Raw genomic sequence first — 14,997 nt, forward strand, 5'->3', positions numbered from 1 at the left:
TACCACTTGTAGTTTTTCCCCTCCACAAGTTATATCCACATTCGGCCTATTCTTCTTCCTTGTTGTGACGATTATTTCACTTTTCTTTGCAGAGAAATGCATTCCATATTGTGCTGCCGTTGCCTCCCATGCATCTAACTGCTCTTGCACCTCCTTCACGCAATTTCCCCATAACATCAGGTCATCGGCAAAAAGCACTGCTTTCATTTTATGATCTCCAATTGCATCTGATACTTGCTATAGGATTTCATCCATAACAATAATAAACAATAAAGGCGAAAGTGCACTTCCCTGTCGCAGCCCATTTTCCAGCTTGAACCATGCAGTACGTTCCCTCCCCACTTTCACACAACTCTCACTTCCTTCATACATTTTTCTGACTTTTCGTGTTATCTCTTCATCTATCCCTTTTGCGTTCAGCACATCCCAGAGCTTGTCCCTACAGATACTGTCATACGCCTTCTCAATATCCAAAAAGGCCATGATTAAGTCCTTCCCGTACTCATAGTGCCTTTCCTGCAGTTGCCTTCCCGCAAATATGAGGTCCGTTGTTGATCTTCCCAGTCTGAAACCGTACTGCTCCTCTTGCAGTCTACTTTAAATACTGCTTCTTATTCTCTTCTCCAGGATCTTTTCATAGATTTTTCCACAGTGGCATAGCAGGGTGATTCCCCTGTAGTTCTCACATCTCCTTTTATCCCCTTTCTTGAAGATCAGGACTATAATTCCTTTCTTCCAATCCTCAGGAATTCTGTTCACCCTCCACACCACCCTCAGCACTCTGTATAGCCACTGGGTTCCTACTTCTCCTGCTGCTCGTATCATATCCACTGTTACTTCATCCCAACCTGGTGCCGTGCCCCCTTTCATCCTCTTTATGGCTTCTTCCACTTCATTCCAAGTTAGATCATCAATTTCCCCACTATTATAATCGTCTGCTGCCTTAGGCTCTCCATCGCTGTTAGTTACCCGCTTGGCGGCATTCAACAGATCTTCAAAGTACTCCTTCCAAATCTTTTTGAGCTCATGCATTTCCTCCACAACTCTTCCATTATTATCCATGATCCTCAGGCACTCGCTTCTGTCGTTCCTCTTATTTCTTACCATCGTGTAAAGTACTTTTTTGTTCCCTTCACTGTCCTCTTCTAACATTCTTGTCCATTTTTCCATCCACTTCTTCTTCTCCGCCCTTACTATGGTCTGTGCCGCTTTCTTGCTTTCCTTATATTTTACCTTAGCTTCCTCTGTTCGGGTCTGGAACCATTCTCTGAAGGCTTTGTTCTTTCGAAGTACTGCCTCTTTACATATGTTGTTCCACCATGGGGTTTCCCTACTTCTCCTCTTTGTGCTAGTTCTTCCGCACACAGTCTCAGCTGCCTCAACTAGAGCCCTCTTAAAATCTCCCCATTCTTCTTCCACTGTTCTCTGATCTTCCTTTGGCTGCTTCTTCCTGATCAGTGTCTGGTACTGGGTCCTCCATTCATCCTCTTTCAGCATCCATGTCTTCAACCTTTTCTTCTGTATATCTGTTGCCCTCCTATCTTTTTTTCTCTCTCAGGGTGGCTACCAACAGCCGATGGTCACTGTCTAAGGCCTCAGATGGTATGACCTTAACATCTGTGAGGCTGCTCATCATCTGCCTATCCACTAGTACATAGCCTACTACTGAAGTTTGGGACCAGTCCCCACTGTACCAAGTTATTTTGTGACTACTCCTCTTCTTGTACCAGGAATTTGCGATCGCCAGCCCATTCCTCTTGCAGAATTCCAGCAACAATTTTCCTTCTCTATTTCGGTTCCCCCAGCCCTCTGGTCCCATTATCTCCTTGAATCCTTTCCTGTCTGTGTCAACATGTGCATTGAGGTCCCCTATTATAATCTGATTTCCTCCATTTAGCTGCTTTTGCATGTCATCTTCAAAATCTTCCTTCTCCTTTTTTGTACACCCCACCTGTGGGGCATATGCTTGGATGATTTCAATGCTTTTTCCTTTCACCCATACTCTGGCTTTTATCATTCAATCATTGATACCTTCCACCTCCTCCTGCAGACCCTCTCTGACCACTATTGCCACTCCATTTCTTCCACTCTCATTCCCTATCCAGTACAGTTTACATCCTTTACTTAGTGGTTTTTCACCAACTCCTGTCCACCTAGTCTCAGCAAGTCCCAAAATGTCCAATTTCCTCCTTTCCATCATTTCTACAATTTCTTCTAACTTCCCAGTTAGAGTCCTTACGTTTAAGGTGCCCAGTCGTAAACCATCTCGTAATCCTTTTCCATTGCTTGGTCGGTTTCCTTTAAATCCGTTCCATGATCCGAGGCATGTTCCCTTTTTAAAAGCAGTTGATTTATCCACTACTGGCTTGCTAGGCCTATTGCAGCTTCACCAGAGCCCCGTTAGCCGTCACGTTTCAGGGTTCCCATAGGGCCTTCTCAGCTACCGTAGCGGTCCTGGGGCACACGAAGTCCCCACTGTACATCACCCCTATAGGCAGTCCCCCACTTTGTGCCGTTGCCCATCTCCCACGATTTGGACGAGGGGTTGGACTTATGGGAGACAATTTATTTATCCTAATACTGCACTGAATTGCTTGAAGTCCTTTGGAACCAGAAAGTTTTTAATTTTGTTGGCATGTTGCATCATAGGCTTAATACCCTGTGCAGACAATATGTATCCCAAGCATTGCACTTCATACTGAAAGGAGATCCACTTACTTTGTGGCATATCAAATTTTTAAAACAGATTCCAAATTCTGTAAGACTTCCTGTGGAGTTTTGTCTGAGACAATTCTGTCCTCAGGGTACTACATAGCATTCTGAGAGTCATGAATTAATTGTTCTAAATATTGCTTTAACAAACTCTGTGCACTGGTTAAGCCAAAGAGTAACCTTTTGTAAAGGTAGAGATCAAATGGAGTATTTGGCACCATAAATCTCTGTGTGTCTTCATCCAAAGGGATTTGCAAGTATGCTTCTTTAATATTCAGCTCAGTGAAGTACACGACACCAGCTAATTTTGACATCAGTTCTTCTGGCTTGGGAATTGGATATGAGTCAATGACTGAGTATTAACCAATGCTTTGAAATCTCCGCAAGTGCATAGTGAGAATTCAGTTTCTGTACAACTAGAATCAGCATCAATCACTGGCTACTGGTTATGTCTTCTACATCCTCATTCTGTAAGAACCTCCTGATATTGTTGCAACAGCTGATTTCACTTTCCATTCAGAATTTCAGTTTATATTTGATTCACTCCCTCATGAATGATGAAGAACAAAACACTGAAAACATTCAGTCCTAGTAAACTTGTTGCTTTACTTGAATTTACTACTATGAACACAGCCTGTACCATAAATTGTTTCTAAGAAACATCTCTTGAAAATGGTCCTTTCACTGTACTCTTCAGATTGCTGTAACAGAACAGTGAACATTCAAAATCTGTCAGCTCCAACAAACCTAATTTTCAGTATGCCAGTAGATTAATGATTGAAACTGACAACCCTATGTCAATTTGAAGCTTGGTTGCAACTTTATTACGTTGAAGAGTTACAGAGACAGACATATTATTGACAATAATGATGGCATTTACATGACATTTCATCAGTGAAAGTTTTTGAGTACCTGTGGTTGAAACTGAGAAGATGCCAGGGAAGTGGTTGTGTTTATGTGGTGGCAGCATATCATAGTATTGTACCTGTTGAGCTGGTACACAACACAAGTTATCTGGGAAGATATTATGAATAGCATCATAAGAATGAAGTGTAGGAGCAAACCAATTAGCCAATAAGATTATTTGAAAGTTTCATTTTAAGGCTGATTATTTTGGAAAGTATCTTCTTTGAATTACATATAAGTAAGATTTACATGGCTGTTAAACTCTTCTTGTTATCTTAAATTTTCCTAATAAATATGTTTCCTTTTAGTTACCCATGGAGTATGATACTTTTAAAACTGAAATTTTGATTTTACATGTTTTGTTCTTTATTAAAAATAGTAGTTCATAGTAATGTTAACAACACATGTCAAATACTTAAATGATTTAAATTACCTTCGTTTTTAATTTTAACAGTTTACTTAAATCATAAATTGAATAGTAAAAGTTTATACTATTAAATAATGAAACTGCTCTAAAATGCCAAGTTTATGGGATAGTTATCACAAAATTTTCCCAGACCACAGGTTCACCATAGGAGTGTACACATCCTAAATGTGGCCCTGCAATTAAGAGATTTAATATTGTATGCTATGACCTGTAGAATGACAGATTTATTGCTGATAACAATATCCTCCTGAGTATTCCTCGTCTGAAGATCCATAGACAGGCCAACTTACTTGCGGAATAATTTCTGCACAACTATGCCACTGTAATTAAACCATTTAATAGAGCAGCATGTCTTCAGGAAACATAATGGCTGTAGATCATATGGTTTAGCAGTTTGTGTTGTTGAGACACATAAGCAATCCAGCTTCATGGGTCCACAATTCATGGGGGGACTAGTCTCTTATTGCATTATATTCTAGGAAAATTCTTCATTGAAGAAGAAGTATTTGTTTCCCAGAAATGTGTAATAAGGATAATGTATGTTCTCTCCTCTAGAATCTCTGTTGATCATGACAGGATTAATTGGGCATACAACACCAAGTGCTTGAATGAAGAAAGTTTCTTTTTAAACAGTTGGGCATACTGGCAATAGCCTCATAGTGATTTCCCTTCCTAATGAGGTTTGCTGTCAACAATCAGTCACAGGTCAAAAACAACAGTAATATTTATAAATAGGATACCAGAAGGAGAAATAACTTACACTATCCATCAGTCAGCCTTAGTGCAGCACAGAAAGGCCAAGGTATTCAGCCATAAAAATCTTTGTTTGATTGCTTTCTCAGTGGTTTATTTATTTATTCCTTACATCATATGAAGAATCTAATAGATAATAAAATTGACTTCAAACAGAAACTGATGTATTAACTGTTTCACAACTCTGTCTGCTTCATAGAATTGTAAATGACTGTGTAATATTATAATGCATGTGTGTTGTGTGTGTGAGTGTGAGTGTATGCATGGTCAGAGCTACGCTTACATCATCACATGAAAAAAAAAAAAAAAAAAAAAAAAACAGTAACTTAAGATTACTGTAAGACAATCACACAAATAGTCAATATATTTATATATTTTTAATGAGGGAGTGTCTTATAATTGGAAACTAACTTACATGTTTTACAATATAATGAGACATACCCAAAGACAATCATGTAAATAGTCAACATGTTTATATATTTTTACTGAGAGAGTGTCTTATAATTGGAAACTAACTGACATATTTTACAACATAATGAGACATTCCAATTATGATCCACGGAACATGCAAATTGCTAATGTATTGACTAACACAAGCAAATAAAGTCTAATTTTACATATGTTGTACTCAGTCATATGAAGTAAAGAATGTAAAAAAAAAAATAAAAATAAAGGAAAACTATATGAAGAAATCTGAGAAACAGAAAGTGTATTGGTTGACACCTCCTCATAAAATAATCTTAACATGGGAATAGGGAAACAGGCAAGCAGAACTATTAGGCCACAGGGACATGAGTGTACTGAAATTTCTGTTACAGTGACATGATCTTGAAGGCATGGAAGCCTTTGTCAGCTACAATATTTCAATATCTAACTTTAATATGTCTCATTGTTAATATTTTATAATAGTTTCTACTATCTAGCATTAAGTCTCCTTGCAGAAAAATAAGTACTCTATTTGTTTAAAAGTATATACACAATCTTCCTGTAATCATACTGTTCTTTTGCAGCTTCAAAAAATCGCCTCCCGGGAGATTCTTTACTCATATCTGATATTCGAAGAGGTTCAGTTGCACACAGGACAGGCACGTTACAGCCTGGTGATCATCTTCTGGCAATAGATGGTGTTTCTTTGGAGCATTATACACTAGAGGAAACACAAAACATACTAAAAAATTCAGCTGACATAGTAACTTTACGTATCAAGAAATCTGACTGTGTAAAAGGTAATTAAAAGGAGTCACATGCCTGATTACAGTGATCATAGCAAAACTGAAGAAGGAAATGCCTACTTATAGTGGTGGAGCCTTGTTTCTAATTACTGATAACTATCTACACTTGTATAGTTTAGTGAGTGGAATGAACAATTCATCCACAAGTTTCATTTATTAAGGAAATAACAATGCTCTTCGAACAAGAAGTATATGTTTTTAGTTATGGAGGTTTCCTTTCGACATGTTTCCTTTCTGAAATTATGGACTGATTTGGTTTTCCTACAAGACCTCCTCTTTCTCTCAGTGTGACATCATTATCATAATATGTCTGATATTTCCTCAAGAATATTGCTCTACATTTTCTGACCAGTTACAGATAACATTGGCAGATGCATTGTATCCTGTTACTATGAAGCATATAAATTCTTACAGGTAAAATTGGATTTTTGTTTACTACAAAATATTAATAGCAACATCTTGCTTGAAGAGAAGGGCAGAATTTAAATAACAACTTTGAATAACTGCATTATATTCATAATTTATTTCCAGTCATGATCATGAAGTGGTTCACTAGACTTGTGTCAGTCTCATAAATATTGAAATAATATTCAAAATAATCTCTCAATCACCCTTCACAGTTTTAGTAAGCAGCTGAACACTGCAAATTACTGGAAGCCTTCTTATGTTCAACATCTCTCCATGTTAAGATATTAATCACATCTTTAAATATGGTGCTGAGTCATTGACAGACAAATCCTTTATTGTGCTAGAATACACACACACATGCACACACACAATCACTGAGAAGCTGATCAGGCCTTTGCTTTAGTAACAGATATATTGTGAAGACTAAAGATTTTCTTTAATTTTCACATTCATTATCTAATGTACTCATGTGTGGAACAAATTAGACTACCATTACATGCTTTGCTGGACTAATACATAGGTTTATTAAGACAGAAAATACTCTGTGTGTTGCTGTTGTTGTTGTCTTCATTCTAAAGACTGGTTTGTTGCAGTTCTCCATTCTAGTCTTTCCTGTGAAAGCATCTTCATCCCTTCATAACTATCGCAACCTACATCCACTTAAACTTCCTTATTAGAGTCAAGCCTTGGTTTTTCACTATGATTCTTACTCCCCCCCCCCCCCCCCAACTCATTTTACTCTATTACAAAATAGACAATTCCATGAAGCCTCAGGGTGTGTCCTATTTGACAGCCAATGATCCCTACAGAGCAAATGCACACGAAGATTGAACTCTTACAGGAAATAGTGAGATGCTGTGGTAATGAGGTTCATGAGGAGGGGCACGACATCAGTAGTGTGTATTATAAGTTGAGAATTTGGGTCTGAGGGGAGGTATGCTTGGACAGACCATGCAGGTGGGTGACCACAGTGTCCAGATGACATAGTGGTCAGTGCATCTGCCTGGTAAACAAGAGTCCCATGTTCAAATCCCGGTATGGCACAAATTCTCAACTTTCCCCATTGATATAAATTAATGCCCTCTGGCAGCTGACATCCTTAATTTCTTTGTGTCTTGATTCATAGTGGCTGCAGGATCAAAATGGTGTCAGTTCTTTCAGATCTGTCTGAAACAACAGACACTGAATATATATGATTATTTCTCTAATAAGTGGAGAAGCTTCAGCAAAATCTTTCTAAAACACGTCGCACCCAAAGTAATTTATACAGCAATGACAATCATGATGTTTCCCCCAACAGAGGCTGAAGTTAGGAAGACAGTACAACAATTAAAAAATAAGAAGTCAGCAGGCATGTATAAGATTTCTGTCTGTGTTCTGAAGATGTGCATAGATTAGCATACAACCACCATTAACAAACATAATCGATGAATGTTTTAGCTAAGGTGTTTTCCCAGAATACCTAAAGAATCCACAAGTGGTGCCCTTGCTAAAAAAAGTCACACAAGCAAATATAACCTATTTAATGAAGCATAGTTTGCTTTCACATGTTGAAAAAGTACAATGTTGGCGATTGCAGAATTCACAGAAGTGGTACTTGAAGCTCTTGATAAGGATAATTGTGTTAAAAGCATTTTCTTAGACTTGTACAAGGCTTTTGACTCTGTTGGCCATAAAATACTATTGAGCAAGCTATAACTGCTAGGTATAAGATGAATAGCAAATTAGTGATTTCAGTCTCCCTTCAAAAGCAGGGTGCAAAAAGTGGAAATTGGTCACATGTCTGCTAATGATAAATTTTTAGTAAAACAACTATCAGTCAAGAAAAATATAAACATAGCTGTTTTGCAGGGTAGTGTATAGGGTCCAGTTATGTTCTTTAATGTACCGGGTGATCGAAAAGTCAGTATAAATTTGAAAACAATAAATCACAGAATAATTTGGATAGAGAGGCACAAATTGACCACATGCTTGGAATGGGGTTTAATTAGAACCAAAAAAATACAAAAGTTCAAAAAAGTCCGACAGATGGTGCTTCATCTGATCAGAATAGCAATAATTAGCATAACAAAGTAAGATAAAGCAAAGATGATGTTCTTTACAGGAAATGCCCAATATGTCCACCATCATTCCTCAACAATAGCTGTAGTCAAGGAATAATGATGTGAACAGCATTGTAAAGCATGTCCAGAGTTATGGTGAGGCATTGGCGTCGGATGTTGCCTTTCAGCATCCCTAGAGATGTCAGTCAACCACGATACACTTGCGACTTCAGATAACCCCAAAGCCAATAATCACATGGACTGAGGTCTGGGGACCTGGGAGGCTAAGCATGACGAAAGTGGCAGCTGAGCACATGATCATCACCAAACGATGCACGCAAGAGATCTTTCACACATTTAGCAATATGGAGTGGAGCGCCATCCTGCATAAACATCATACATTCCAGCAAGTGTTTATCAGCCAGGCTGGGGATGATGCGATTCTGTAATATATTGGCGTACCTCTCACCCATCACGGTAGCAGTTACAAAACCAGAATCACACATTTCCTCAAAGAAAAAAGGCTCGATAATGGTGGATGTGGTAAATCCAACCCATACCGCGACTTTCTCATCATGCAATGGAGTTTCCATGACAGTTCTAGGATTTTCAGTAGCCCAAATTCTGCAGTTGTGGGCGTTGACAGACCCTCGGAGCATGAAATGAGCTTTGTTGGTCCACAACACATTACTCAACCAATCATCATCTTCCGTCATCTTTTGAAATGTCCACATCGCAAATGCCCTCCACTTCACTAAATCGCCAGGTAACAGTTCGTGGTGCTGATGGATTTTGTACAGATAGCATCGGAGGGTACGCCTCAGTGCCAACCAAACAGTAGTGTATGGAATGCCGGTGCGACGTGCGACTGCATGAGCGCTGACTTCCCCATGCATAGATGAACCCGCTACAGTCTACATTTCTCCCTGAACTATCTCAGCAGCATTACGCCTTGTGTTCGGTCGGCCACTACAGGGTCCATCATCTAAACAACCCATGGCTTCAAATTTCGAAATCATTCTCACCACAGCTGCATTTGTCAATGGACCTTTACCCATTCAAATCCACCTCCTATGGCATTAGGATCATAACACTGAACTAGCACATTCCCCATTCTGATAATACAGCTTCACTAAAAGCACCTTTTCAGGTAACGTCAACATGCTGCGAGTGCTGGCACATCTGATTCTCTCTCTCATTACAGCTTCTTCTATACACGATTGTCACGTGCAGTCACTGACTTTTTGCTGTCCAGCACCATCTGTCGGACATTTTGTGAACTTTTTTTTTGTTATAATAAAACCCCATGTCATTCCAAGCATGTGTGTCAATTTTTGCCTCTCTATCTACATTATTCCATGGTTTATTAAGTTTTCAAATTTATACTGACTTTTTGATCACCCGGTATATAGAAGACTTTCTAGACAGTGTGAGATGTGAAGAAAAAGTTCTCTTTGCTGATTGCAGTGACATCATGGTCACTGATAAAACATCAGAACTCCTCTTAGAGAGAAAAAATGGCAACATGAAGATGTTTACAATTGGGCAGAATGTAATAAATTAATGTTGAAAGTTGTCTTCAATTCATTTGTGTCTAGAGAAATAATCATTTACAGAATTTGTTATTCCTGAGGACATTCTATTATTCTGTCCCCATCTTTGATTTGTATGTTGCTTTGCTTTTGTCTGCCTTTTCCAGTTTCTTGGTTTTTAACCTCCCATAGCACTTTCTTTTTATTTTCTACATTAGTTATTAATTTGTCACTGGATGATTTTTACCACAAACAGTGCCCTCCTGCATATTTATTATACCTGTGGTAGTACTCAAGAAACTGTGGATTAGTGCAGCACTTTTGCAAATAACTGATAAATTTAAGTTTCTGTGAGGACTTCCTAATACATGCAGCTTTCAATCTGTTTTTCCTAGTTGCAGCAGTAGAAATGGCTACTTTTGGAAATGTCATATCAAAAATTAATTTAAATAATGTGCAAAATTTAGACAGCTTATCATCTTAATTACTTTCCATACACACTCCATCCCAGGTTTTATTTCCCAATGTCCTAGAAAAAATATGTATCTTGTGATGTGAGAAAATCCTTTAGCAAAGCCTGCAGTTTTGCACATTTCACTGAGACTGTCCTCAGCTTTATTATTTGATAGTGATAATCCAAAATGCCAAGATCTCTTATAAATACTGTACAATTTTTGCTGTCAGTGTTCATAAGTACATTGTCTAAAATTGAAGTTGAACTTTTTGGAACACTCGCAGTAGTGTTTATCATTCCTGCCATGCCGGAAGTGCTCAAATGCTTTGGAAGTTATTACTAATTTCACCCTCAACATCTGCAATAACAGTCTATCTCCACATATTATTATGCTTGATTTATGGGCTGAGACCATTTCCAGGACTTCAGTTAATTTGTTGACGAAAGTGTCAACATTACCCCTAAGTGAGCAGTAAACACACAGAATGTTAGGTTTCTTATAGGCATCTAGATTTGTTAGTTCAGTGAATGACAGTTCAAAATGTTTATCTACACTAATTGAGGTCAAATCTTCTCTAGCTTTAAAATGTATGCCACTTTTGATATAGATACAAGGACCCCCACCCTTTAAGGTTGACCTACAGTAGCAACTTGTGTATTCGTATGATGATAGCACTACATGCTGAAATTCATCATCTTTGCACCAGTGCTCCGTAATGCATAGTACCATGCTGCTCAAAAGCTGTAATTAAGCTTCAAGCTGGACTATGTTGTTTTTAATGGATTGCACATTTTGATGCATAATAGATAATTCTGGGAAAATTTCTGCAGTGCTTACACACACCAGTGTGGCACATTGTCTTTCCCACATACACAGTGCAGAAGTATCATAGCTGGTTGAGATACTTTAGAGAGGAGAGTCTGTTGTCAGGATTTGTCCTAAACAAGCCCTAATTCTCCTACCCATGAAGTTGGGTATTTGACCATGTGTGGCTCCACATACACCCACTATACTCTCACTAATCAACTCCGCCATCCTCCCTTTCCCAAACCTCTTGAGATGCAGATCATGCTTAGTGCAGCGGCAGCTCCCGATACTCCACACTGGTTTGTGCCCAGCCAGCAGTCATCAGGACCATTCCCAGCTCAGCATTGACACACCTTACAACACTGCCAAGATGAGGCCAATCATGCTGCTGGAACAGCTCTACCATGCTCATGTTGGTGGACGTAAACTCTCAATAATCTGATCCAGCCCAGCACTGAACTTCAAACGCTGGTGGCCTCATACTCCTCCCATAACTTCTACTGTAATAGAGGGCCTGCATTTCTGCCATGATTGCACTATAACAGCAGTGCCCTCTTCTTCCCAACATTAGTGCTATTCATAATTTTCCTAATTGGGGACAGAATCTACTGCACATATCCTGCTCCTATGTCATCTTGAGGTTCCTCTCCCCTCAACTCTGGCAGCTGAAACCTGTTGCTGGTGGCTGCAACAAAAATATCAGACAGTGCCCTCCTCCTGCTAGCCCTCCTACTAGTAGCCAGTTCCCAACCACCCCTTTCATCACTACACTCCCTCATCCTCACCAGCTCTTTCATAGCTTGGTCAAAGTGTGCCTGAAGGGCACAGATCTTCAATTCCTGCTCCTCTATTAACTTATTCCTGCTGCAAATTTTGCAGTTCCAGGAGAGGACCTCAGCGGTCTACCCCAAGTCCTCCTCATTACATTCCCCTTCCCCCCGCCCCCCAGTGAAACAATTTACTACAATTTCAAAATGCACATCACTACTCACTTTCCTACAACAGCTCCCACAGAGTCCACTCATGGTCAAAGAATATCTATAGCGACGAGAAAAGCTTAGATATGGAAAACTAAAGGAAATGTTATGAAATGTGTTACATTTATTGCACTACAAAAGGAATGTAAACTCTACTAATGTTTTAAGTTCATTACTACCACAAGTTCAGAAATGTCAGATTAAGGTTATTTTAAAAGGTCAAGTGAATGTAAACAAATGTTTCTCAGAAGTCACACTTTGTGGCAATTTCAACTATCTCACTATTGCCAAAGCCTAACATGGAGATACCAAGACTTAAGACAGGAATAAAAGACACTAGTACAGCTATTCACAAGAAGAGGTGTTTATAAAATACACATACATGTACACAGTTTGTTACAAGTGTTAAGTTCAGTATGTTGGTTGGTTTGTGGGATTGAAGGGACCAGACTGCTATGGTCATCGGTCCCTAAGTTCAGTATGTAAACGGAAGTCAGACCAGTACAATGTCTATCAAAAATTCACTGTACAGGCAAGCCCACAATATAATACACATTTAACATACTGCAAATGATATTCAAAATGTGAAAATAGACAGAAAAAAAAACAAAAATGTAATCAAAATATGCAATCAAAACTTTTCATTTTGATGAGCAGTAAAATCACACTTGTCATTCAATTTCCATCTTAAATTTATATTACATGTTAATCATTATCTGATTAAATGTATCTCCTTTTTTAGAAACGTTTATTTTGCTATTGTTAGTCTGGCTTTTCCATCCCCGCTACTTCTGCCTCGGTCAGTTGCCGATGATACAAGTATAGCTATCACACCCAACAGACAAGAATTAACTGGTGAAACTGTAAACGATGTTTTTCAAAAAATCATTAAGTGGTTCTCTGCAAATGGGCTCTCATTTTTTTATATATATATATATATATATATATATATATATATATATATATATATATATATATATATATATATATATATATATATATATATATATATATATATATATATATATAAAAAAAACAAAGATGATGTGACTTACCAAATGAAAGTGCTGGCAGGTCGACAGACACACAAACATACACACAAAATTCAAGCTTTTGCAACAAACTGTTGCCTCATCAGGAAAGAGGGAAGGAGAGGGAAAGACAAAAGGATGTGGGTTTTAAGGGAGAGGGTAAGGAGTCATATATATATATATACTCACTTATGAAATTTGTTATTAACAATCTGAACGAATTCAAAAGTAATAGCAGTGTACATGGCTACAACACTAGGAGTAAGGATGATCTTCACTACTCAAGGTTAAATCTAACTTTGGCTCAGAAGGGGGTAAAGTATGCTGCCACAAAAGTCTTTGGTCACTTACCTCATAGCATCAGAAGTCTGACAGATAGCCATATATCATTTAAAAGGAAATTAAAAGAATTTATTAATGGCAACTCCTTCTACTCATTAGATACATTTTTGGATATAGTAAGTGGGTAATTTCCCAAACCCCCACCAAACACAAAAAGAAATTAAAAATATTAAATGTCATGTAATATTTTGTGTAATTTAATATTTTGTATAGACACCTTTTATTAACCTGACATGTTCCACATCATTACATAGTATCGTATTCATGATCTATGGAACAAGTACTAATCTAATCTAATCTGCAAAAATAGGAAAACTCATCCACCACTTTTAGTGACTCATTTCCCAATCTAATTCACACAGTAATATCTGACTTAATCTTTCATCCTTGCTTAACTTTAGTTGATAATCATCTTATAAAATTTTTCAAGACACAAGACTGATTTTCAAAGTCTTTTGCCATGTGCAAATGGCGTGCAATGTTTTCAGCAAGAATTTCTTCTCTCTGAACTTTAACGCCCTTTCTAAATTTCTTACTGGTTTCCTTTACTGGTCGCTCAATGTACAGGTTGAATAAAATGAGGGATAGCTTACAACTCTGTCTCATTCCCTTCACAACTATTGCTTCCCTTCTGTGTCCTGTGACTCTTGAAACACAGTGCAGTTTCTGTACATGTTGTAGATAACCTTTGAATCTCTGTATTTTATTCTTGCTACCTTCAGAATTTCCAAGAATGTATTACAAACAACATTCTCAAAAGTTTTTCCTAAACCTAAAAATGCTGTAAATGTAGGTTTGCCTTTCTTCAGTCTATCTTCTACAAGAAGTCGAAGGGTCAGTACAACCTAATGTGCACCTAGATTTCTCTGGAACCCAAACTGATCTTCCCCAAGATCAGCTTCTACCAGTTTTTCCATCTCCCTGTAAATAATTTGTGTTCCTTTTTTGCAACCATGACTTATTAAATTAATGATGATGATAAATTAATGATACACAAAGCCTTCTGAAATGCCTTTGCAAAAGAAGACGAAGCAAATATTTCAGAATTCGAATCAAGAACAGCTGCCAACATGAATAACATAGAAGTAAACATCCTCGGAGCAGTGGAGCAACTTAAATCACTTAATAAAAGCAAGCCTTCTGGAGAAGACTGCACACCAGTTAGGTTCCTTTCAGAGTATGCTGATGCATTATCTCCATACTAAACAATCATATACAACCATTCGCTTGACGAAAGATCCGTACCCAAAGACCGGAAAGTTGCACAGGCCATACCAATATTCAAGAAAGGTATTAGGAGTAATCCACTTAATTAAAGGCCCCCATCATTAATGTCAATGTGCAGCAGGATTTTGGAACATATATTGTGTTCA

At 38.0% G+C, this 14,997-nt stretch overlaps 1 protein-coding gene across 2 annotated transcripts in view; it reads left to right on the forward strand.

Moving 5' to 3' along the window:
- The window catches only part of LOC124722935 (glutamate receptor-interacting protein 2), a 454,066-nt gene that overhangs the window by 320,175 nt on the left and 118,894 nt on the right, over positions 1 to 14,997 (forward strand). For both annotated transcript variants that reach the window (XM_047248095.1, XM_047248096.1), the window contains exon 9: positions 5,809 to 6,024. In XM_047248095.1, the coding sequence (XP_047104051.1) occupies positions 5,809 to 6,024 (216 nt within the window). The remainder of the gene's footprint in view (positions 1 to 5,808; positions 6,025 to 14,997) is intronic.

The sequence above is a fragment of the Schistocerca piceifrons genome, chromosome X (genome assembly GCF_021461385.2).
Source record: "Schistocerca piceifrons isolate TAMUIC-IGC-003096 chromosome X, iqSchPice1.1, whole genome shotgun sequence".
Classification (NCBI taxonomy): Eukaryota; Metazoa; Arthropoda; class Insecta; order Orthoptera; family Acrididae; genus Schistocerca; species Schistocerca piceifrons.